General features: G+C 37.1%; 1 protein-coding gene across 1 annotated transcript in view; it reads left to right on the top strand.

Annotated features, from left to right (window-relative positions):
* The window catches only part of LOC309435810 (uncharacterized protein C8orf34 homolog), a gene marked incomplete at both ends in the record, with an annotated part of 142,163 nt that overhangs the window by 95,657 nt on the left and 19,931 nt on the right, over positions 1–26,575 (top strand). The window contains 3 exon segments of the mRNA XM_082044554.1: positions 3,299–3,434; positions 23,092–23,177; positions 26,054–26,127. Of these exon segments, the coding sequence (XP_081900680.1) occupies positions 3,299–3,434; positions 23,092–23,177; positions 26,054–26,127 (296 nt within the window).

Raw genomic sequence — 26,575 nt, 5'->3', positions numbered from 1 at the left:
TCTTTATCTCACTTCTAAGTATTTTTGTGTATTGTTGTTATGGCAATGCATGATGATTGCAACCATATGAATTTATTTTGGTGAATTGCTGATTTGAGAAAAATGTAAAGTGTTTTTCTTTGTTTTATAAGTAGGTTTTTTTATTACACAGAACTTACTTAATGGAAATTGCTATAGGACCAAGGTAGGGTCTTCCCATACTCTATTCATGTACAGAATAGCAGAGAAATAACATTAAATCAAAGAAATACAGTGCACAGTCATGCATTAAAATAACAAACTTTTGTTAATGTGAGATTGTTTAGTTTATGTGAACTTCCAGCCTATCCCTGTACAAAGATAGGTAACCATTTTCTAAGGATTTCAGACGTTTCACAGTATTCTTGTCTTCCATCACATAAGCAGTCATCAACTTGGCTTTTCTTTCTCTCTTTTCTCAGTGAATTACCTCATTGCTGCTCAATAAAATCACTGAACTGCTCAGCTGTATCATCCCTAGTTGGTCTAGCAAAGGAAGATTCAGTGTTCCAGACCCTGTAACTGAATTGACTTCTCAATGAAATCCTTTTTTGCTAAGACTGATTCTTTTGGATGTTACATAGAAATGTCTGAACCTTCGTAAACCTTTTTTTTTTTACTCTTAAAATGCATAATTGCACTAGCTGTTTGTATTTATTTTAATAACATACTTACTTATGAACAAATATCCTTCTGCAAAACATGCATCAATTGTTGAACAATCCATACACACAGAGAGCTTAATATTAAAATTACTGTATGATTTCTTTTTTAATTAAGGGCCTTTGAAAATGAATGTGGTCAATCATTCTCATCCAAAGTTATGGGTATTGGGAACCAGGCAGCTTCTCAAAGCCCAGTTGCTTTAGTGAGAAGAAGGTGCAGTATCTGCACTGTAAATTTGAGGCATCCAGAAGAAACTGAAATAATTCAATTCTAAGGCAGAAGTGCAGTAATCAAAGAGAAAGCAAATGCTGTAGTCATTCTTTGGATTTGTAGGTGGGGTTATACTTCTCTGTCTAGTTTGAATATTAGCAGCTCTTCATAGTTTGCCATGGAAAAATTCTATCCAATGATGAACTAGATCAATGAGAATTCCTTGAGAAAAATTAACAATTGTATATGATGTAGGGTTTTATTTATTTTTTTCAATCTGCACATTAGCGTGCATACTACTGCTATTTGTCTAACTGAATGTGACAATGGATCAATACTGCAAAATATTGTACCTACTTCTTTGTTAGCTACCACTACAGCTGCCCCTGAAATCCATGTTTCTTGCACAAATTTTCACTTGATTTTATTTTCAGAGAAAAATGTTGGTAGTTGACTAAAAATGAAAGAAGGCATGTTTTTGATATACAGATTCAAATACAGAAGGTTTGATAGAGGGCAGCCTGTGTCATTGTTCTATTGAAACAGTTTTAGTCATCAAAGAGCCAAAAGTTAATTAAGCAGAAAACAGCTGAAAGCATCATTTAAAGAAATCACATCTGTTAGGGAAAAAAAAAAAAAACAACAACCTGAGGCATATGCTTGAATTTCATTTAAACTGTAATCCATCCAGTGGTTTACATCTGTTAGAAAATATGGGACTTTTCACACCTCTTTAAAGCACAATTAGACTGTTGTTATTTTAATACATAACGTGTTCCAAATATGTAATACCTTTTTCTGAAATGACTCATGGGTGATTGATTTCGTAATTCTTTATCATATAGCCTTCCAAGTCCTTTGAATTAGTTTGTATATTCGATGAAATTTAAAGAAAAAGGTGTGGAAATGTTATAAATCGATGCCAGAAACCTCAGTGTAGCTGTCAATTTATACTGCTAAGCCAACAAATTTTGGGGGTGAGGAGAGTTTTCTGAAGCGCTAAAATGAAACATTGCACATAAGAAAATCTAGTTCAACGACTTTAGTAACAAGAGTTTCATTTATGTTTAGCCTTGTTGTTCTTGGATGTTGCTTATTAAAACGGTTGTCTCCCAAAAAGAGCATTGTTAACATGGCATAATCCCAACAATCTGACCTTACTGCCCAGAGTTTGAAGCACAGCAGTAAGAGCAGTGTCTATGAACTGTAGAGGACAACCAGGAACAGTTCAGGTAATGATTTGGGGAATTGTATCTTCCCTTTTTTGTGTATGAAGAGGAGCCTGGTGCTCCACTGTGTATCTATGGTGACTAGTTGTGTATTTTAAGTTCTAACTAAACATTGACTTTTCTGATTTTAAAGTTCTCTGTGACTTTTGCCCATCTGATGTTGGGATTTCAACTCCACCTTTATGTGCTTTCTGTTTAACTCAAATCCTTTAACATCAGCTTTCTTTTGTAAATAGAAATATATGAAAATATATGTGTATACATTATCTGAAAGATATCTTAATTAGATTGTCACATACCATATGCCATAAGCCACACGCAGCAGTCAGTACATGGAATGATTGGTGCTCATTTAATAGCAGATAGTGTTTTCCTTGTTAGAACCTAACCATCTCATAAACAACTGAAAATTGGGCTTTATGGATGCATTGTGAATACAGAAGTTGTCTATTATATATTAGCAAACATTACACAGATTAACCCTAAAGAATGTCCTGACTCTAAACCAAGAGAATTCATTTACTGTATAACTGAGCTATGCTCTTCCAATGTGATCTTGGGCAAAAAATCCTCTCAGAGCCTCAGCTGTCTTCCTGCAAAATGGGAATGATTTTATAGTAGTAGAAAATGTAGTTGTTATTTTGAGTTGCCGAAATACTACAACAATACGGTGGGTATAAGTATGCAGGTTACGGTCTCTTTCAATGTGATATATGTATCCATTTCACATTTTCTGGGTTTAGCAGAACACTTTTATCTTAGCAATATTTTCTCATCGCTAAGTGAATAGGCGATGAAAAAAATCAGAGGAGGAGCATACAGTCAAAAAAATTAATTTTCTCTTTCATATGCCCTGTGTCAAATGAAGCTATTGGACAACAGCATCTCTTGACGACAAGTTTTTTATAAATTAATCAGAAAAATAAAGATTGAAAAATATGCAGCACTGTTTGAAGTGGAAATTATTCTGAATATTTTTCAAAGAACCTCTGACAACAGGGTGATAATATATATATAAATCCTCTCAAATGCCTTTTCCTATTCTTATACAAGTAACTGTGTGTTGTCTTCCTGATTTTTGCGTTGTTCCATTCTTTAGTGATTCTACAAGTGAAGCACCTTTATTGCTACAGAATTTAATAGCGTGTTCATCCAGTCATTCTGTCTTGTTGCAGAGGATCTTGATGATCTAAGAATGGAAGGAGTAACAAGTGTGATGTCTTCCGGGAGCAAATTCAATCAAACTCGAAGTGCTCATATGGCTGAACCTCAAGCAAAGGTCACATTGAATATCTGTGCAAGATGTGCCAGGTAAAAAGGAAAACAAAACCAGATCATGCTAACCAATACATTGTGTTCCACAGGTTTTCAGCTGTGTGTTGTGCTTATGGGCCAGGTGATGACCTCTCCAGTGCTAAAGAAAAAATAATTACTTAGCTACTGGCTACCCTATGACCTCTGACATTTGGGTTGTGCAACTTGTGTTTGTGCTTGATATGTCGCATCAACAATGAATCAAAGAACATGGTTAGTCTTAGGCCTTTACTTCACAGCTTGAAACTATTTTAAGCCTTTCTGTCTCTGAATTTCATTAGTTATTTGAGCTTCTGTGGTTTTTGGGGGGATGAATCGGGGAATTTAAATGTTCAAATCCAATTTGAAAAGCACCTGTATAAATGGAGATCTAGTTGCACAGGTGCAGTCCAGGATTTCAAATAGTTGCCTCTTAGCACTTTATAATCTCATCCTGCCTCACCTCTGTGAAATAATTTAATCGGCTTGAACCCCTTTTGGTTTTGACAGCTGGAAATAATTCTTGCATTTACAGTAAGAGGGCCAAATAAACAGGTTGGTGTTCCTGTAGCCAAATCAACTTGAGAACGCAACACTAACAGAAACCCCTTAAATTTCGTAGATGCATTCTTCTAGGTAGACAAAAGCACGTTTGGAGAAGGGATTTAAGCCTGTTTAAATGACAAAACTAGCCTTCTCACCCTTCTGTTAATGGTTCAGATTAGCAAGAACAATACAGAGGCATGCCAATTTTATCTGCCTGCCTTTGCTGGTGGCTGCTCTATTGTGTAGATTGAGAGGGGATTAGCCGCTTGTAAATAAAAAGCAACCTGTGGTGAAATTAAGTCAAAAGTTTGGCCATATGCCACCCTACGTTTCTACTTTTTCCCATTTTCCTTGTAAATTACTGCTTTAAAAAGCCACTTATGGAGGAAGAGGGGCTTCAAAACATTTTCTGCTGCTCTAGGAGCAAAGCTACAGGCATAGTGAATCACCCATGCAATAGCATCTCTTTAGCGGGGTTGTGGAACCTGGGGGAACTTCAGCTCACAGTACTGCCAAAGCAGCAATGGCTGGATGGCCTTGTAATTCTAGGGAGTTTTGCTGTCGGCAGCATGGCCTTATGGTTTAAGAAAGGAGCAAACATGCTAATCATGAGATTCTTCCCAATTCACTAGAAACAAATTGCTTATGTTGTAAAATATTTCTGAACAACTAGTTACATTAAAGTGTGGCACCTTTTTTCAACTGGGTTTTGTTGTCCATGGATTAACAAGTAGAAAGGTAAGAAAAATACTAAGATATCTACATGGTCTTTTTGAATTTACATAAAATCTTGTACGGATTACCATGAAGGTTAATTAAATTTTAAATTCCCTAAAGTAGCTGCTAACAGCAGGTGCCAAGATGCTATATATTCTCCCAATCCTGCACACCAGGGAACAAACGGCTCAGATCTTGAGCCAAACCTAGCAACCTTGGCTATTGTTATTGTCCTTTAACTGGCTGTGCTGCATGATTCTGCAGTCTAAAATATGAGTTGTGAGAGAAAGATCTCATAAAATCCCTTTTTGTCACTTCACTTACAGAGAATGCAAAGCAGTGCTTTATTTAGCCTATACACCTTCGTTTCATTCCCTACCCTGTTTAATGAAGTTGGTGAGGAACTGGATGATACCAGCTTGACTGGTTCTTTTCACTTCTGTTGCACTTCAGCAATTTCTTTAAACTTTGAAGGAATTAAGAAAATGTACCTTCTCATCAGTAGCAAGGGAAGTCAAAAGAGAGAAATGGTTATTGCTTTTGTATTCAGTAGTGAGGAAACTAGCATTTATTCTTCAAGATTATGAAGTCTGTCTGTTCTTTTGGAACATTCCTACCTCACTGAGTCTGAAGACACCTTGCCTCTCTTACTTCAAGACAGTTATTAGTGCGGTTGGCTCTCTCTTTCAGTACTTCCACAGCAGTTTTGTCTGGGGCGTTCTTGCAGCAGCTGAACTAGTGGGTATGGAGAGTTGCATGAAGCAATTTGTCTGAAGGACACAAAGACAAGGATTTTTTTCCTGTCTGGTTCCAAGAGCAATTCAGTTTTGTGTTATGCAGTTATATAGGCATTCAAAAGACTGTGCTATAAAATCACAGCCTGAGTATTTGGGTTGTCTCATTGAAAGTTTCTCAGTGTTGGCATTTCTCTCCATTGTTATGACAAAGCCTAGTATTTATTGTAAGATCATAATACATAACTTATTAGTCTATTCATTTGTTTTAGAAATGTTATTTTTATTTTTCTGTATTCTCTTCTCTAAGTAGTCTTGTGTACTTCACAGATTTTATGTATATATAAATACTATGGGATTTTATTGTAAGCACACTTGAATACAGTTGGAAAAGAAGTTAGTGGAAGTTGTTGTTTTGCATACTTACAATTAAGCAGGTGTCTTTCCTCCTCGTTTTATCCATTTTTTGGTTGTGTAAAGTGATTTGAAATGAATGCACCTCTTAATGGCAGCAGGCGTTCTGTAGATAATACGACTTGTCAAATCAGATTACCAAATCAGGTTTGCTGAAGGTATTTTGGCTGTTTGTAGGAAGAATACATCTTTTTACTTGCAATTTGATTGGCAGAGTTCCAAATGTTAGGAAATGTGCTTCTTGGCTCAGACAAAAAGTTTCATTTTACTCTTGCATTTTCATAATTCAGTTCTTTCACTTTGCTGTATTTTTTTTAAAAATACTCTGCTCTCATTACCCTTCAGTCAATTTACATTCTATGATACCTCCTCCAGAAGCTTCCTCACTTCCTTGGGCATATTGGGGCTCTTCTGAGAGGGATTTATTTAAACAATTGAAGGAGTTCCTTGGTACCAGCTTTAACTTAATTTGGCTTAATTATTTGGGTCTCACTTGGAAAGGACAAAGTCTTATCAAAGTTCCACCCAACTTCTTAATTAAAATAATGTGTATTTTCAGACCCTCCTGCTACTGGGATTGCCTTTTTTTTTTGCTCTAGAATATTACAGCTCTCTCATTATTTGAGAATTAGAGAGAACAGGTCAATGGCCACATGTAAGTTACCTGTGCCTGAGTGGAGTGCTGACTGAATTCTGTGTGCCCACTCGGAGCACCTGCAGAAGGGTACAGTGCAGCAAGGTGTCTTATCTCTTCTATGGCTTCTATAACTTCCTACAAATGGGCCCAACATGGGAGCACGGTGACTTGTGAGAAGAATGGACTGAACCAGTTGTTTCTCACATGTTGAGATATTAATATTTGTCATCAGACTTCATTAACCTCCCATTAACCTCCCATTTCACTATTGTATTACTCAAATAGATGAGAAAATCAGGACCCAAAATTTTGGCCTGTAGTGCTAAGAGGATAACACTATCAGCTTCTGGTTCCCTTTATCTCTGTCAGTACAGACTTATCCTGTTGCTAGTACCTGGCATTTAGTTCAAGCTGGTATTAAATGTCCTGTGTAGCTGGTTTTCTCTGACTGCCACTAGGCTGTTACTCTACACAGTAATAGTTCTTCCCTTTGAACTCCCATATTCTATTTCTGATGCAGTGTCTGACACAGTGTCAGAGATCTTAAAAAAGAATGCCAGATGGGAGTGACTATAGTTAGAGATAAAGATCTACTTTGTTACAAGGCAAATTAAATGCAGTTTGTATTGTGTGGGAAACCTGCAATGCTCTTGAGGTGCTGCATTTGGCAAAGCGTTCTCCCTTGCCTGAAGTCTTCATAGACAAAAGGGTGTTTTCATGAATCGTAAGAAATGAGACTGAGAATGGACATAATTTGAACTAGAGTAAAACCCCCAAACTTTTAAGTTGTTTTTGGTTTTTTTGTTTTTTTTAGAAACTGGTACCTAAGCTTCAGTGCTGATAATTTCACCAATCATCTTCAAATAATAGCTAAATAGAGTTATCACAGCCCAGGAGCAATTTTAACAAAAGATAAAGTTCTCTACCCAGACGTCTAGGAGGTGAAAATGGGGGATTCTTTCAAGCTATCAAACTAAGTTCACTTCTACAGCATATGATTTAAAAAAAAATCCCCCCAGAACCAACCAAACAAAAAACACCCTCCAAAAAAACCAAAAAGAAAGAGAGCGAAAGAGAAATAAAAGGAGGGGTTAATTCTCCTGGAGAATAAATTGGTTTGTAGACTGGAATATAGCTGTAAGAAACAGAGAGCTTACTGTTTTCTGTGTAGATGTTTCACACACGATGAGCGAAATGCAGATGGATAACAGCTTTAAGAGGTTTTTCAAATGGGAAAGTAGCTGCAGAACAATGTTATTGCCAAAGCTGCTCTTGGAATACAGTGCAAGTTAAGCAGCATATTAAGTCATCTAAATAAAGGGGTGACATCATTCACAAGGTGGAACAAAACAGGGTTTATAGATACAGAAAAAAAGCTACCAAAAACCTGTACTTGGAAGGTTTGCTTTTGCTATTCAGTCCAGAAAATTAACAAAGACACTTTTAGTACAACTGATCTGGATTTAGATAATTTGACAAAAATTATTATAAGAAGAATTCCTTCTTCATCTAAAGGCACAATTAGCCTGACTTAGAGAATAAAGTGACTCATTCTATAACATGATTTTATGAATCCTTTCTCATATACAGGCAAAACAAATTAATTGCAGGTTTGGCCGATGAATCACAATACACCCTCACACATAAGCAAAAGTTATATGGGTTAAATAAAGATCTACATTGACAATTTGTAAAAGCCAAACAACACTTCCATATTTTCTCGTGTACTGTGACTTGCACATTAAGCTTTTTGCAAAATTTTAATCAGGCATAAGGTATAAGATAATATTAACGTACTATTGATTTAATTTCAGCACTTTTTATTTTTTCTTTTTTTTCTTTTTTTTTTATAAGGACCACCCATTAGCCTTGTATGCCCACTGCCATGCTCAAAAGTTAAATCTTGTTCTTGTGGAGTCTTGCCAATGCATTCCTGGAAGTAAGAAGCTTTTTGTTTTTAATAGCGCAAGGGCTGCATTCATTCTTCTTAACATCAATAGAATACAAAAAAGGGGTTGCATGTGATTAAAAAAGAAATGGGATTATAGAAAACATACTGTGCCACAAGCTTGAAGGCTTCTGAACAAGAATGTTGGGAGGGAGCAGTAGTCGCATACAAATGTAGGCTTGAAATGCCGTATTTTAGTTAATATTTTAAGATTAGCTAGAGCAAAAGCACAATGTCCTAAGGCCTTTTAGCATTAGATGAACCAAAAATATAGGTGTAGACAAACCAAGTTTGTACATTAAAAATGTTTGTACATTAAGAAAGTAATTGTGGCTTTTCTAACTGTCACCATCGGGATGTGGAGTACAGTTCAAGTGTAGTAACTCGTGTTCTTGAGCTGCCAGTGTGGAATAAGTGAGATGCTCTGTGCATGCAGCCATTTACAGATGCTCTCTAAAAACTTGTTTTGGAAAAACCTCTATAATTCTCATGTCAGTTTGCCTTGCCTGTGAAATCTTCGTTGTTGCCCTGCTCATCATCTGTATCTCTGAATCCTTTAAGATGTCTTGTCTTCTAAACAATCTTCAAGTTAGCTTGTTTATTTACCAAGGCCAGTTAACTTTTGTTTAACCATCTGGATTTTTGCAATATTTGGTTTTCTACAGTGTGGTTTCCACCACTTTCATATATACTTGGAACATAGTCACATAAACTACATGGTACTATGTGAAATTTAAGAATCACATGTAGGTTGTCTTAAACACACCACTGACTTTCAAGCCTGGTTAGCATGAGTTTATGAAAGGCAGGTCATGCTTGACCAACCCAATCTTCTTCTATGACAAGGTGACCCACTTAGTGAGGGAGGGAAAGGCTGTGGGTGTTGTATATGTAGACTTCAGTAAAGTGTTTGACACTGTATCCCACAGCATTCTCCTGGAGAAGCTGGCAGCGCTTGGCCTGAATAGGTGTACTCTTTGCTGGGTAAAGAACTGGCTGGATGGCCAGGCCCAAAGAGTTGTGGTGAATGGATTTAAATCCAGTTAGCAGCCAGTCACGGTCACGAGTGGTGTTCCCCAGGGTTCAGTACTGGGGCCAGTTCTGTTTAAGCTCTTTATTAATGGTCCAGATAAAGGGATTGAGTGCCCCCTCATTAAGTTTGCAGATGACACCAAGTTGGGTGGGACTGCTGATCTGCTTGAGGGTAGGAAGGCTCTTCAGGGGGATCTGGACCAGCCGGATCATTGGGCTGAGACCAGTTGTATGCAGTTAAACAAGACAAATGCTAGATCCTGTACTTGGGTCACAACAACCCCAGGCAGCGCTACAGGCTTGGGGAAGAGTGTCTGGAAAGCTGCCTGGCAGAGAGGGATCTGGGGGTGTTGATGGACAGCGGCTGAACATGAGCCAGCAGCGTGCCCAGGTAGCCAAAAAGGCCAACAGCGTCGTGGCTTGTATCAGGAATAGTGTGGCCAGCAGGACTAGGCAAGTGATTGTGCCACTGTACCCAGCACTGGTGAGGCCCCACTTGAATCCTGTGTTCAGTTTTGGGCCCCTCACTACAGGAAAGACACTGAGGTGCTGGAGAGAGTTCAGAGGAAGGCAACAAAGCTGGTGAGGGGCCTGGAGCACAAGTCTGATGAGGAGCAACTGAGGTAACTGGGGCTGTTTAGCCTGGAGAAAAGGAGGCTGAGGGGAGACCAACCTGAAAGGAGGTTGTAGCATGGAGGGTGTTGGTCTCTTCTCACAAGTAGCAAGTGATTGGAGGAGAGGAAATGACCTCAAATCGTGGCAGGGGAGGTTTAGATTGGATATTAGGAAAAAATTCTTCAGGGAAAGGGTTTTCAGGCATTGGAACAGCTGCCCAGGGAAGTGGTTGATTAACCTTCCCTGGAGATGTTTTAAGGATGTACAGATGAGGTTCTTAGGGACATGGTTTAGTGCCAGTCTTAGGTTATGGTTGGACTCAATGATCTTGAGGGCCTCTTCCAACCAAAATAATTCTATGACTTAAGTCAGATCTTCATGACATAGAATCATGAGAACCATGAACATGTCAGAAGGGGAGACAAGAGAATTGAAGGAACCAGCTATAATTTGTCATAAAGTGCAGAATAATGGTGGAAAGAATAGAACTATTGTTTTAATAGGCCATGACACATCTCTCTAGAAAAGAACAAGAATTAATTGTTTGGTGAGGGAATTCTCTGGTGTTCATCTAGCTTTGACCATTTTAGTTTCTTACAGAGCAAGAGTTTGTATGCCAATGCTTTATCTGATTATCACAAAGCTATAACAATACTAATGAGACTTGAGGTAATTAAGAAGCATTTGGTGGAAAATTTAATAATGACCTGTTCAGAGAATAGTGTCTTAAGCTTGACTAATGGATCTCACTTAACTATCAGAAGCAGAAAACCTGATGACTGTAAACAGAGAAAAAACTACTGTTAAACAAGCTGTGTTACTCTATGTCCTCTCCACTGACAATATGTTACTCTATGTCCTCTCCATCAGACAACAAAAGAGTAAAATTAATGAATTTAATTACCCCTGTGAGGAGGATGATAAATACTGATGAAAGACTACATTTAAACAACAGTTAAAGATGATGGGCTCCTGGAAGATCTTCTCAAGTGAAGGAAGGAAGCCTAGGGACCTTCCTCAGCTTCAGCTGTGCCCTAGATCCCTTTCTTATTGTTTATGGCGAGTCTGTTCTCGTTGTCATTTTCTACACAGAAACCACGGGGATGGCTGACTTGTCTTTTGAAATGGGGTAGGTTCTCCTATCTTGTGCAGGTATGTAATCGCAGACTAACTCCACCGCTGGGGATGGGAAGGTGTCAGGAAATGGGTGCTGCACCATGTAACATTGAGATAGAGTCTGATCAGGTAGAGTGAAGAAGAGGAGCAACCTCTGACATCCTGTGCAGCTGCCATAGATCCTAGAAGAAGGGAGGGTGCCGAGTTTGCTGCTGGTGTGGTTTTTAACAGGTGGTCTAAGTTTATGTTCTGCCAAAGTAGACCAAGCCATCGCTGTAGGTGCTTCTTCTCTGTTTTCAGCAGACTGCTGTTCAAGTCTGAGTGTGAAGTCTTCTTTCCCAGGCTGAGCCATTTTGATGCGAGTCACTCCAGAGGGATTAGAACCTTGAAAATGCATGCAGGACTAAAACACATTAAAACTCCATGGACTGTTTTCCCCTTATCCTGAGCATATGTAACAGTGTGTGAAGTCTGGATGAGATGATAAAAAGCTATGCCTCCAGTGAAATCTGGCAGGGAGATTGCTGCTTGTGCAAAAATTCCTTAGCTGCTACATGAATTGTCAAAACTATTCAGTGATAGCATCTGCAGATGCTAATGCAAAGGCAGTTAAAATATTTATAGGCACTTCAGGTATGTTTATATGAACTATAATCATCCCTTCAACTGCAGTGTTAATATAAACCGAACTGTGACGGAATTAGATAGAAGAGAACCTGATTACTGGGAATATAAAATTATCTATGTGCAGATACCTTTGAAACATGTAATCTTTTAAAGGAAACAGCTGATTTCTATATAATCATGCAGCAGAAAGGTAGGAAACAGGAGAATATCATGTCAGACAATTTGTATTTCTAAGTAATCAATAATATATGGATGTGGTAGGAAGAATAACTTCTCAGATCCTCCATACAGTCCCTGGTTTGGCTCTGTACACTGTGATGTAACACTGGGGAATGGATACAGGTATACGTGTGGTTTGGTACATATATCTGCATAAAGAATACTTTTGATATGTTTGCCCAGGAGTGGTGAAGCCAGCTTAGTGATTCAGTTTCTGGCAGAAACTTCTGGTTTGTTAATATTCCTCAATGTGGGAACAAATTACTTCAAAGTACCACAGGAAAAAAGTGTTTTGAAACTAAAGTGGTTGGCGAAGAAATAATTTTGGGGAAAAAAATGTTAGGAAGTTTATGTCTTCAGATGTTACCAAACCTTTTGATTATACATGCATATATTTTTCTTTCCCATCTTGCATTTCATATAAGCTTTCTGTTTGTTTACTGTTTCTAAGTGGCTATTCTTATAGAGGAGAAAGTGCTCAATTCCAGATGACTTGTTTGGGGTTTTTTTATATATTTTTTAAAAAAATTTTTTTTGTAACCTTAGTTTTATTGGACCTCTTATTTCAAAGAGCTGAGTTTTCCTCATGTTTGCTTGTGCTAGTTTCACAGACTTTGTCCTAAAAAGAAAGTGTTTTATTTGCATCTTTTTCCTTTTAAGAGTGGCAAACAAGCAAATGAAAGCCTGTATAGCAGTGCTTTATAACATTTTAAAATCTCCTTTCACTTTGGAATTTGTCCAGTTTTGACGCACAAATAACCACAATAGTGCCTTAAGTGTCTTCTCTTAATTTTATAAGTGTTAAATATGGCTAGAATAAACCACTTTATATTTTCTTTTCTGGAGTGGTGTAGCACTTCTGCATCTTACTTGTTCTTTTGGAAAAATAGGAAAATACTAAAGAAAAAAATCAGAAAATGGTTTTAGTGATCCTAGTGGCTGTCAGAGACAGAGAACATAAATTAATTTTAAGAGTTAGTAGGTTGATTTGCTGACCTGTCAGAGGAACACACTGGCTTGCCTTCTCTTTCACCAACCCGTGTTTCTTTTGAACATCTGACTATATGCAAAATACAGAATATCTATGTGATTTCAAGTGTTTTTTTGAGTTCATGGATCTAAGTTTGACCTCTAAAATGCACGAGATATTATTTTTAGTCCCAGACCTTTATTGGTTTTATGGCAAACTCCCAATAAATGTGTGTTTTAAAAGAATGGCCAAGGTCCCTCTATTTTCAAAATCTTAACTGTGTCGTGGGAAGGGAACAGTATAAGACAGGAAATTTATATCTGGTTCTCAGACAGAAATCCCAGGAGGATCAGACTTCTTACCTCCCTGTTTTTTACCAGAATTTCCCACTGGATAAATCCACCAAGCAATAATTTCAGACCTATCAGAAATTCCAGAAAATACTGTGATAATAAAAACATCATCTGTTATCAAACACTATGTAAGCTGTGAAGAAACCAGTATTTGCAGATGAAGCATAAATCTCTTTAAACGGAACAGTGTGTGTCTGTGTCCTTGCATTATGCAGTATTTTCAGAGATAAAGTATTTCCCTCTGAGTTTGATTTAACAGCTATTTTATTTCCTTAAAGGCTGCACATGTGGTGTAGACTTGTTGTTTTTGACATAAATGTCAATCAGCATAAGAGAAAGAAAAGAACTCTGAAGAAAGATAAGTGTTTGCATGTTAGTGAAGATAGACTTAAATTTGAAACATTTACACTTGGTACAGAAAAGTTGAATGTGAATTGCCTGTCATACATACATACATACATACTAACATATTGTTCTTATGATAGGACTGGTTTTGGAAGTGTGGCACTCAGTGCACCGAGTTCATTTGGAGATGGCCCTACTGTAACTTTACTGACAGAGAATTAGTATATGGGTTTGGTTATGAAGGAAGAATACCGTATAAGACACTGTGAATGAATGATGTGTAACTAGAACATCTTTTCTAAGAAATACTGTTCAACAGTAGCTGTATTTTTTTATCTCAAGCTGACTGTAAAAAGAGAAAACTGGTATGAGGAGGTTAGTACACTTGTAAACATTTAAAAATGCTGTTGAAAGACTTAAAGGATTTTTTTAGTTCTTTTGAAAGTATCAGTCTTGATTTGTAATAATGAAAGCAGCGGGAACATATTTGAAAATAATATTTTTTTTGTCTAATCCTGAAAATTATTGTATTGTCTCTCAATTTAATAGAAGGTAACACCCATTTCATCCTGTCTTTCATTTGTAGATCTCGTCAAGACATCTCTTTCTCTTTTCCCTTACAAAACATATCTAGCCCTCTCAATAATTTAAAAAGACAAGTGCTTTCCCAAGCCTTTCCCCCTTCTTTTCCCTTGTTCTCTTTGATGTGTGCTTTGCAAGCTAATTCTTTATTGCAATGTTTATAGATTCTTTCTGTTTGGTGCTACACTGTGATGTATATCATCAGCAATAGCAGTTGCTTCTGGATGCAAATGATATAGGGAGGAAGTCAGGAGATCATAAGCTTGGGGGAGCTTGTTGGTCATAATTTGAGGCTCTGGATAACAGTTTGATATAGCTCTTAAAGGCACACATGCGTGCACACACACACACACACACAAAACTCTTTCCCGAGTCCTAGAAAAAATGGTTCACAGGGGAAGAAAGAGTGTTAAGTCTGAAAAGACTGACAAAGACTGTAATTTTTCTCCTGTGAGATAATGGTTTGAAGCCAGCAGCAGATAAAAGATTGCCATAAGAATGGCTTAATTCCCCATCTTGTAAAAGGATTAGATAATTCAGTCTCTTTATGGATTCCTTGCTCTGGGAAATATATTTCCACTTTTGGTTCGCTTCAGAAATAGCTGCAGAGTGTACTTATTTAAATGCACAAAGACCTGCATTCAGACATTTTGAAAAGGCAAACAGGACATAGAAAAGATTATTTTGCAGGCTGTGTCAATCTGTAAGTTTTGCTCAGCAAATGGATATTTTAGTTTTACCAGCTGAAAACATTACGGATGTGAATTACATGTTGGTAACATGGAAACTTTGCACAGAAGTCTTCAAAAGTGAGTGGAATATAATGCTTTTAATTTGCAGAAAAAGAATGAAGTTCAACCAAAATCCATTTTAACTACAGTTTTAATGAATTTTCAAATCATTTGCTGTGTTTTAGTGTGTGAGCACTGAGAAATAGTGTCCTTAAGGGAGTGAGTGCAAAAGTAAGAAACAGACTGTGATCCAAATAGTATCAGTGAAAATTGAGTTATTTTAGATGAACTGTACCTTAGATCAGGGTGAAATTCAAAAAATACGAATGCTGTGTGTCTCATATAAATAGAATTGATGGTAGTAACAACATACTCCTGCCTGAGAGCTGTGCACAATTTCTTTAAAATGGATTTAAAGGAACTATAATAAATCTCTGCTGGGGAGCATGCTGAATATGTCACTAAGTTTATATTCCTACATTTTATTCAGAAATTCTGTTAAATATCTGTATTTATTCATGTAGTCTTACAGTTTAATTTTGGTAATGTCTCCCTTCCTGGGTAATGTTCTGCAGGCTAATCCAATAGTCCTCATGCTTCATTTCCCTTCAATGCAGATGCTTCCTGTATTTTGGTCTGTGGTGAAAACAGAAGCTATGACTCTGCTTTTTTAATATAACAAGGTGACAAGCTGCAGAGTTTTCCCATTATTACTTCAGACTTGAGAGGTGCCAGGCACTCTCATTACTCACTGAGTTCACAATCCTCTGTTTACCCCCATAGATCTAAGACCTTTTTCTTCTATAGTTTATTGATCTGAAATTTGTAGAAACTTCTTTTAAAATCTAATCTTCATTAGGAAGCTTGCGTATGTTGCTAAAGCAGATGGAGAGTTTTACCAGCAAAAGAGCACTTTTGCCTGTGTATTGTTTAATATTTACTTAATATAATTTTACCATTATATTAACTGCCATACTGGAAAACTGACATCCTTTTTTGTACTTGTGAATAAACTAAGAATTTAGCTGGCACAGTTTTGACATTTTTCTTCTTGTAAAAGATATTAGTAGAACAAATTGAATAGGTCAGAAATTCCTGGCTTTATGTTTAGGTGCTGGGGAAGCTTTGGATTTTACACCAGAATAAAGGAGTGGAGAACTTGTGGAGACAGTAAGTCAAGGTACATGAGATCAGAATTTGGATCAGTATGTTTGAGAATAAAGAATGAAGTAAGCTCAGAATATTATAGGCAAGTCAGGACAAATGATTATAAAGCATGGAGTGCTGTTACTGGTGTGGTGATGAGGTTGCTAGGGGAAGATGCAGGAAAACATTCAATGTAACCTAAAAGCATGTGTGCGCTTTTGGGACTTTTGTTGTCTGATCTCTGTTGCTGTAACTTCTCTGGAGTTATGTATTTGTTTTAGGGAAATTATAACTCAGTATTACAGCGATATCAGAGGAGATGTTAGATGTAGATGTAATGTTTTAAATTATGGAAAGGAAGCAGTTATTATTTGGAAATGAAAAAAGAAAAAAAAAGAGGAAATCCAATGAGTCCAATTTATCCTTGTCCTCACCTCTGACTGAAATTCAGTTTAGTTGCCAAAGAAACATTATGGTGTGACATTTTTAATACGTTTATTTTGTTAATAAGTTCATGATATTCATTATTCTTACAAAATGTATATTACAGTTTTGGATTCAACTTGATAGCTACTTCATAAAGAAACTATCTGTAAATTAGTGAAGTATTTGTTAGAATTTTTCCAAGAGTATTGTCAACTCGCTTTGAAATAATTTAGGCAAAATCAGTGATTCAATAAGCCAAAATCTGCTTAACTAAGATTCTAAGACAAACATGACATTACCTCTACTTTTCAGAGTTGAGAACTTTTCTTTGTGGTTATAGCCTTAACAATGTACACTGATCTTGGGTGAACATGAAAACAGCTTTACTGCTCTTTTGCTGAAAAATTTAAGGATTCTTTGCTGAACTTTCCTCTACTTCTCACCATTTTATCTGAAAGAAGTCACCTGAGTCTTCAGCAAAGCAGATCAGGAATTTTCCAATGAAATGTGTGTTGTTTAGGAAATAATGATTCACAGGAATCAAAACGTTTTACAGAAAGTATCCAGATTCAACAAAATCTAGCTGACACAAGACAGAGCAAAGAGAATGGCTAGAGCCGCAGTTCTCAGAAATGTAATTCCCCATCTCCTCCTTGGGGAAGGCCCTTGACCGCCTCGGAGCACCTGAAGGAATTTTTCTTTATTACTAAAAAGCCAGCAGAAGCTTTTGTATTGTCTTGAAATAACAGGTTTTCAGGATTTCTTCTCAAGTAGAATTTCAAAGTTTCTGTTGTTTTTCACCTCTGGGAACACCAGAATTTGAGCAGATTTATCCACCTCTAGTTCACTGTGTTTAATGAGAAAAGAAGTCCCATAGTTATGTACCAGAATTTGAAGGCCAGCCACGTACACGGTAATTACAAAACGCTTGCACGTAGTTGTTCATTTGGGGATTGAAGGAGAGTTTGTCCAAAAATGATATTCCTTCATCTGTTTGGGGTTTTTTGGTTCATTTTTTGGGAGGAATAGAATGGGAATTTGGTTATTTGAGTTACAAGACTTATTTCTGGAGGACTATGTCAGAATAGTATTATTCTAAATATAATCAAAATTACTCTGTCTGTGAGTGAAAAATTGCCCTCCTTGAAGGTGAATTTCCTCGCTTGTTTAGTATTTGATTTGACACAAAAATTTCCTGAAGCACCAGCTCTACTATGCACTAGCACAAAGCAAATAATAATGCACATACTTTGAATTAGTAGTCTACATGAGGACCAATACTAAAGAGCATATACCTCAATATTAGGTATAAAAAAAAAGCTTAATTTCTTTTTTTTTTTTCAGAATACTTTATTCCTTCTTATTAGGCCCTGATGTTAGAAAGGATGTATCCTTCTGGTTAAGTTTTTAGAATTATTTTTATAAACCTGATGTAGTCCTTGAAAAGTAACTTTTTTTCCCCTCTAGTCCATAAATATTGCAAGAATGGAGTTCAGCAGTGAACTTTTTATTTATTTTTTTAATTTGTAGTATTGTGTTATAATATGGAGTTTAATTTCATTTACTGCTGATTCTAAGAATATCATAGGACAATGGTGTTGACAGAGAAGGCAATCATAGTCTACATTTAGTGCACTGGAGAAGTTCTTAGATAGGAATTTGTCCTGCACCTGTACTTGCAGTCATGTACACACTCAAGTACAGACATATCCGTAGTTGCCCTCAAAACAGGACTTTGTTTTGCCTCTTAAAAATCCATCTCGCGCAAGTGTAAATCTTTCGACAAATTTCAAATCTGAAAGTGCATGCCAACTTTAAATTGTGGAGGCAAAAAAATTGTCTTATTGTCTAGAAACTCTGCACCTATATGAGGCCTACTGCATTGTTTCAGAAATCACAGCTCCTCTAGCATTGCTCTCTCCTTCCTTCCCCACTATAACCACACTTTATTAGGTGCCTGTTATAATTAGTCATTTTAGGATGCTGTTAGATGGATTTTAGATTAATATAAGCAATGGTTTTGTAGGATCATTGTGTCTCTTTCCTTTAAGCTTGTAAGTGAGGTTATCAGTCTAACATCTTACTAAAGCAGCAATTACCACAATGTCAAGAAGCTGTCCTCTTAATAGCTCACATAAATTGGATGTTGATGGGTATCAGAGAGATTTGAAAACAAGACCACTAGTTCTGCCAGACAAAAAGAAAGGGCAAGTATAATGACGTGCCGTGTAGCTGATTACAATTAAAAAGAACAAAAAAGCTCAACTAGACTTTGGATACTGTCACCATTTATTTTCTTGTCAAATAATGTCAAGTTTTGGGAAGGACTGACTTTCAGATATTAGTGACAAGTTTCCCCATACAGTCTGCTTAAGTAACGTCTGTTTGATTAGAATAAAAGTTCTCAAAGGAATATGTCCTAGTGAACTGTGTTAGAAAAAGTAGATGTCATTTCAAAGGTTTGCATATTGCAGAGAACACACCTTCATTATGTAAGAGTCCTTTCTTGTGCCTGCTTCTGTATACCTGTAATGAGATATTCGTAGTTAGATAATTGTGTTGATAGCTCCAACTGTAATATTTTTGGCATATTTAAGTAGCATGCTATAGTATCAAAAGAATTAACTGGTAAGTTTCAGAAACTACAAGGGAAACGGTTTTTCAAAGTCATAAAATGGAGAATATGTTGCTGCTATGGAAATCTCATTGTTGACTTTAAAAAAGCCTTGCAACATGTATTCATTCATACTATGTATTCATTCCTTCTTCAGTACTTACAGAATATTCTTTAGTTTGTGCAAATACATGGAAGAATCTGACAATAAGCTGATTTAAAGAGACAGTACAATCTAAAACAAATTATATTCTGGATGACCGTCCCAAGCTCAAAACAAAGCTGATCTTGCAGAATGACTGCTCATACTGTGCAAATTTATTTCCAGCTGCTAAGTAACGCTAGAAAAAGATCAAGATGCACTCAGTGTTTTCTCCTGATAGTAATGATTGGATTGCCACAGGGATGTTATCGTGGCTTTGAAAACAGGGTGGGAGGATGAGAAGGTTGCTGAGAAGGGAAATAAAGTTAGTCCATAAGGCATTTCCTCATTAAGTTGTGCCATTAGGAAAGCTCAAGAGTCTTTTTTCGAGTGCTAGGATGGCTTTTTTGGAATGGTTAGGTATGAGAGAAGCTTGAGACTTTGTAGCGCTTGACCAGTCTCGTCCAGCTGGACTCCACCAAACAGGCACTCAACAGAGCTCATCTACTGGGCAGGAAAGGCTGATCCGAGCCGAATCCTTCTCCCACCTGCCTGGTGTACAATGGCCCTGTCACTAAATTCATGATACAGATACTTACATGCTGTATATTTAATCCCTGTAAAACTCCCCTGAAAGATTCTGTCAGCTTGAAAATGGAAATAAGTTGAAACATGGCCATTAGTCTGCTTCATTTCACTTTTTTTTTTTTTTCAACAAATTGAACTAGAATATGAACTAGGATCTGATACTTCTCTAGGGTATTGCTTGTGGCATGGTGCAGCACACTTTTCTTGAAAGACCTTCAGCAAGAATGAAGCAGGGAGGAAAGTAGCATAAACGAGGGCAGATTAGAAAATAAATCTCTTATTGTATAATGAGCTTCTGAAGCATTCTGAAGAATGCTTAAGAATTTTCAAGTTTTTTCATTTTACTGTGGAGATGTCTTATCAATAGTATTATTATTGAAGAAGAAACCAGAATGGTCCAAGTAACAACATTTGGTGAGCAATAGTGTTTGGGACTTATTTTGTTGCTTGAGTCATGTGAGAATCTTTTCCAGTACAAATGCACGTGCAAGAAATACATAAAGAAGTTGAAAATTGGGTGTGAAAATGAGGTCCAGATAGGTCAAACATCTTATTCACCCATCCACCCACCCAGTTTACCCCGCCATTTCCTCCTACAAAGGGAAGTCATATGAAATGGCTTTTCTGACTAGATGCATTGAAAAGGATTTTTTGGATGTTTTTCATGAGGCAATGGGCCACTTAAATATATGTCATTTCTAGAATAAGATGAGAATAATTTTATTTGTTCATACCTGGTTTGGATTTATGAAAACTCAGCATGGGAACATGTTATAAAATCTTGAGAATTCTGTTGGGATAAAAGAAGCAGTTCCTACTTCTAGAGGTATTTTTTTATGACTGCAATATTGGCAGAGAAGGTTAGAGTAATTTTGTTTTTAATTAAACTATCAACATTGCTGCGGAGAAGCATGCATCACTTCTGGTTCCTGTGATTCCATGCATATCCTTATAAGCTTGAATACATGCTTGCAGTAAATGTGTATATATAAAATTAAGGAGGACAGGTAAATCTTAATGCAAAGGAAAATGATGTGATTTTTGAGAACTTCATTTTTTGCATGATTACTTCATTTGCAGTTTGTTTTCTCTCCATTTGAGTATATTAATGATAATGGTGCAAAGTTATTTGCTTCTCTTAGACTGTCATCTTTAGAAGAACCAGTCTTTTAAAGAATTGGTAACTAGGGCCTTACAAACCATGTATAAAGCTATAAAGGACTCATAGAAGTAATTTTTAAAATTAGGTTTACAGCTTCTAAGTTTTGCACTTTTGTTGCCTTGAGGAGTTTTGTGTTCTCTGGAACTGCCTCCTCAGGTAAGTCATTATAAGTTTACATTGAGCTTTCTGTCATAAATAAACCATCCCAGGGGCAATAAAAGGAATAAAACAGTTATGGCAGGGAATGGTTTTGAGAAGGTACAAATAGATTACTTAAGGTCCAAATATATCAGATAACTGCAAGAGTCTTAAAATGTGAAATTCAGATAGGGCAGATAGGGGATTCTGCTTGGTTTCAAAGATTAATTCAAAATTTAGTGTAAAGCAGCTGCAAAGTGTGAGAATAGAAATTAAAAGGAACTTTTTTAAAGAGATAAGTTATTTCTTTCCCTAAGGTTTTAATTTTTATGAATCCTGGGCTTTGCAAAATGGAACTGCATTTTTCTTATTTTTTTCATGTCTGAATAAAATCAAGGCAAGATAACATTTATGTAAATGGCAGTTATGCTGTTTTGAGAGCTACAAACCATTTCTTCAGAGCAGAATCTGTACTCAGGATTCATAAGAGCCTGGAGAAGAAAGGTGGGACTCTTGGGATGCTCATATAAAAGAACAGATACAAGGACTATTTCCCTAAATTGCTGTGAAGACATTGCAGTCAGCTGGTGCAGGGGGAAAGCCTGTAAAGGAAGACTGCCCTAATTACGGTATTCTTCTTTAAAAAGTAACAAAGGAGGAGGAAAAGTTCTTGCATGTATTTCCCGGAGGGTGGGGGTGAACACTGGCTAAGGGCTCACCCCCCCAGCTCACTCCCTCTCTGCCCTGAGCAGGACAAGGAGAGAAAATGGGATGAAAAAGCTGGATCATTGAGATAAAGGCAAGGTAATTGTCGACCAGGTACTGCCGTGGTCAAAACAGACCTCACTTGGGGAAAATTGGTTTAATTTATGGCAAATTAAAATAGATTTAGATAACAAGAAACAAGAAGACAAACTTTAAAACCATACCTTTCCTCCCCCCTTTCCCAGGCCCAGCTTCACCTGACCACATCAGACACCTCTCCCCACCCTGAGCGGTGCAAGAGGCGACAGGGAATGGAGGTTTGTGGTCACTCCACAAAGGCTCCTCTCTGCCTCTCCTTCCTCCTGACACTTTTCCTCTGCTCCAGCATGGGCTCTCCCCACAGGCTGCATTCCTTCAGGAAAAAAATCTGGTCCATTGTGGGTTGTCCACGGGCCACAGTCCCTCCAGGACAAGTCCACTGGCTCTGATGTGGGTCTTCCATGGCCTGCAGTGGATATTGGCTCTGGTGTGGGCTCTTCACCATGGGCTGTGGGGAGGTATCTGCTCTGGAACATGGAGCAGCTCCTCCTCTGACCTCCTCTGCTGTTTCACGCTCTTTCTGTTCCCTGCCTTTCTACCTGTGTGGCATCGTTTGCTCTTCTTGACTGTGTTCTCTCCAAGGGCCACCATTTTGGCTGAGGGGCTCGGCTGTGTCCTGCTATGGGTCTTTTGGATCCGGATGGAACCACCTGTGTCCAGCACAGGGCACCCCCCTCCTCTCCTCTCCAAGGCCACCCTTGCAGCTCCCCCACTGCCAACACTTTGTCACAGACACCCAATACAGTCCTCTTCAATTAAAATATTTTTGAATGTAGTGAAGGAAGCTTGCAGTTTCATATGCATATGATGCCACCAAAGCCACGCTGTAGTTAAATGTTACAAAAATATATAAGCTGGGATTCAGCTAATTGTCTAGTAACCAAAAGTAGCTTTTAAGCAACCATCTGGAATGAAATAATTGAACCATGGATGTTGGCTTTTCAGTAAAGCTACTCTTTTAATTAAGACAATGTTGCGACTAGGGTGTGTAGTCAGAGATAACACTCTTCTGTGTCTTATCTATGGAATATGATTGCAAATGTTTACATTCTGTTTTTCCACAATTTAGATTGCAAGGAGATAATTTGGCAGAAAGACCTGAAGATATCTCTATGGTATCTCAGACATCTGAGCCAGCAGTGTCAGACTCTGATGGTAAGTTAAATAAATATTTGCTGCTCATAGAAAAATCACCAACAACTTGAATTTAAGACTAGAGGTTATATCTGTAAATGAAGATTAAAAACTTCCAGAGAGTGTTCCTGGGCATTTGAACTAAGTCATTTACACTTCAAATCTCTTAGAGGAGACTCTAACATGGTTTTTGTCATGGCAAATTTGCACTCCAGAATAATTCCTAGGATTATTTTGGGAGCCGTCTTGGGCCAGGTTTCATTCTTAGTAGACAGTTTGCGTGTTAGCACACTTTTTTGGATGTAAAATAGCTTAATAACGTAGACATGGGCTATTCATTGCCAATTGGCCTCTATGCCCAAGAATGGTCTTTGAAATATTTAATACTACCAATATATCCACAGGATTTCAACAATATACAGTAAAAATAAAAAGTTATAGAATTTCTGCCATTTTTAAACTGTCAGAAATGCTTCTCTTCAAGCACTACTTGCTAGAGGACACTCGGCCTTATTTCAATTTCTGGTGAGGTTTTTGAACAGAATAACACCTGAAATCTAATGGAAAGGTATTTCCTAAGGGATATACTGCCAGAGAACACCATGCTTTCCTATGAAGGATTAAGCTGATGAAGATGAACTTTATCTTAGCTGTCACTGGAGTGGAGACAGAAGGAAATAGAGGTTTGGACAGAGAATCTGCAAAGATAAATCTTTCAGTCCATTCTCTTACTGTTGGCCAGAACCAGCCAAGTCTCTTAATTGGAGAAGATTTGATTTGCAGTTTAGTCTTCAGCATTTACAGACAAGTTAACTAGGTTGATTAATTAATGCAAAACAAATTGGAACTCGCTTTTGTTGTTTGTAATTATCCTACTAACTGTCTGCTATTCAGTACTATTGGGTGTGCTATTAGGTATGAGTGCAATCTGAGCTTTCCCTCATTTCTCTTGCCTCATTTGTAAACCAACTTATGTCAACATTAGTAACTAGTATGTCTTTAAAGATAAATTTTTCAAACTGCTTTTGTGAGAATACCTGGCTCCATGCAGTCACGCCATTTCTTTTTTCTGTCATCTGCCATTCATCACTTTATAAAAAAAAAAAACCAAAACCAAAACCAAGCAACTAATAGGAGACTCAGAATCTCAAAATATGATGTTCTTACAAGCTTGATTAATATTGTCAGCAAGAAAGACCCAGACTGGTGACTGCACTCAAGCCTTGTGAAAGGAAAGGAGAATTCCTCTGTTATGAGAGTAATCCCCAGAAAGTGAGGTGGTGGTGACTTGTTTGGGATAGGTAAGGGGGTATGCAAGCATGAGGTTATTGCAGCAGAAACAAGTAGAGAGGTAAGACATATGTGTAGGAAAAACTTCTACAGTTCCTGAAACAATTTGTTTTCAACAGATCTCTGTCTTCCCTTTTCCTTCCTGTGTTCTCTTGTTCTTGAAGTAGAAATAAGCCCACTTTGCCATGCTGTCTTCTGAATCTGTAGGCTTGAATAAAATGGTAAGCTGTTGCTAAGGGGCAGAGACACCAGGATTAAAGAAAGTGAAACTGTCAGAAGGTGCTGGATGCTGTGTAATCATGAACCTGGATCTTTCATGGTCACAGGGCATGGAGCACAAGAGTGCTATAGCCCCTGTAACTTGTACCACTTTAAATGCTTCTGGATATTTTCTAATCAGTATGGATATAGAAAAGATGGAGAATGGTTTCCCTAAAAATACACCTCCAATAAGAATATAGGGAGTAAAAGTTAGGTAGGTGCGGCAATGACATTCATGTTGTTATAAACACATCTGTCTTTCGATCTACTGATCTATCGATCTGTCTATCTTATGTCTGTGAATATCCATGAACTTGTTAGTCATAGAGCTAGAAAATAGCAGAGCCGCTCAGGCAAAAAACTGAGGTCAACAGGGAGGTACTGCCAAAATTCTGTCAAGAGGCCCTCTCAGAAATATTCAGTCTTTTAAAATATATTTTCTTTTCCTAAAATGTTGGCTAGAAATGCATTTTGATTTGAAAAAAAGCACAGGTGGATTTTACAAGTAGGCACAGACTAGAAACAGGCACAGAACTCGAGTACCTGCCCATTCTATCGGTCTTTCCTATAAATGCAGCACATTGCTTGTTTTCTGTGCATCTGATATTTATTTCCAAGAAATATTATGTATGAGCAGAAGATGATAAAAGAGACTCCTAAAGATATTGTTAGAAAACCTAAGTAACCAAGGCATCATGTTGCACTGAACTTTTAGTTATGTCCTCTTTAGAATGTATTATATCATGAAAAAGTAACTGACATGCTTTATTTACTGGGTTTATTTGAATTTATTTTCTGCTTTTACTTATCAGTACCAATGACCCTACTGAGAGAAAACTGTGTATTGGGAAATGTTGATGTAAATGTGGCAGTATGGGCAAAAATGATAGCTTGCGTGGCTTTGAAGCATTGCCTAAAGTGACCAGAACTTCATACTTCAAGGATTTTAGCGATATTATAATTTTTAGCAGAATTTATTAAATTTTATTGTATTGATTTTATTAAAGCTGAAGATCCAATAGTCGCTTTTGTAAAGGGTGAACAGTATTTAGTTCTAATAGTAAAAATAATGAATAACCTGTGGGACACCTTGGCAGATGAAGGTAGCTTGCTTATCACCCTAATTGTGTTAGAGACACTGTTCCACATTGCATTAAGCTGATAAATTAGAATCAGATATAAAATCAGACATAAATAAGATCCATTGAAGTGTAACTGAAAAGCAGCGTGTTTACGGTACCCACATTTAGGTTCCCAGCAGTTGATTTATAGGCATTTTATTTTCAAAGTGACTTAATGCTTACTTAATTAGAGTGATTTACTTCTCTTCTACCTCTTTGGAACAGCTCAAGTACCCGGGGTTGAAACACTTACGGAAGTTATTGATGAATTTCAGAGTACATCTCAAGTGGCAGGTTCTGTAAGTATCTTCTGTTATCAATAAACTGATTCTTAAAAACAGTTTGATAAACTTAGATTTTGCATAAAGATAAAAGTTGTGCTTGCCAGCACTGTCATCCTAGAGAGAAGAAAACTTAATTTATCTGTTTACCTCTGGCTGTTTAAATTTTTCATTCTAGGAATGATGATATTTTGAAATAAATTATTATCTCATACAAAATCATATGTTATTGGACTTACATGTATATCTCCCATTGAAAGTGCAGTCATTTTATACTATGTCTGTATGTTCTTAAGTATTAGTCAAATATCCATTTTACCAGATAATATTCCATTTAAAAAAAAATAAGAGAACAAAATAATTCAAGCTCTAAATTTCTTTATGAAAGATGACATGATAATATCTCATCTATAATTTAGCTTTTTTGTATCTTTTGCTTGGAAACTAATAAACAAGAGGTGTCTAC

Source organism: Streptopelia decaocto, assembly GCF_964273445.1.
Source record: "Streptopelia decaocto genome assembly, chromosome: 2".
Lineage (NCBI taxonomy): Eukaryota > Metazoa > Chordata > Aves > Columbiformes > Columbidae > Streptopelia > Streptopelia decaocto.
The sequence above is the reverse complement of the archived record's forward strand: the minus strand, read 5'-3'. Positions and strand labels throughout refer to the sequence as shown.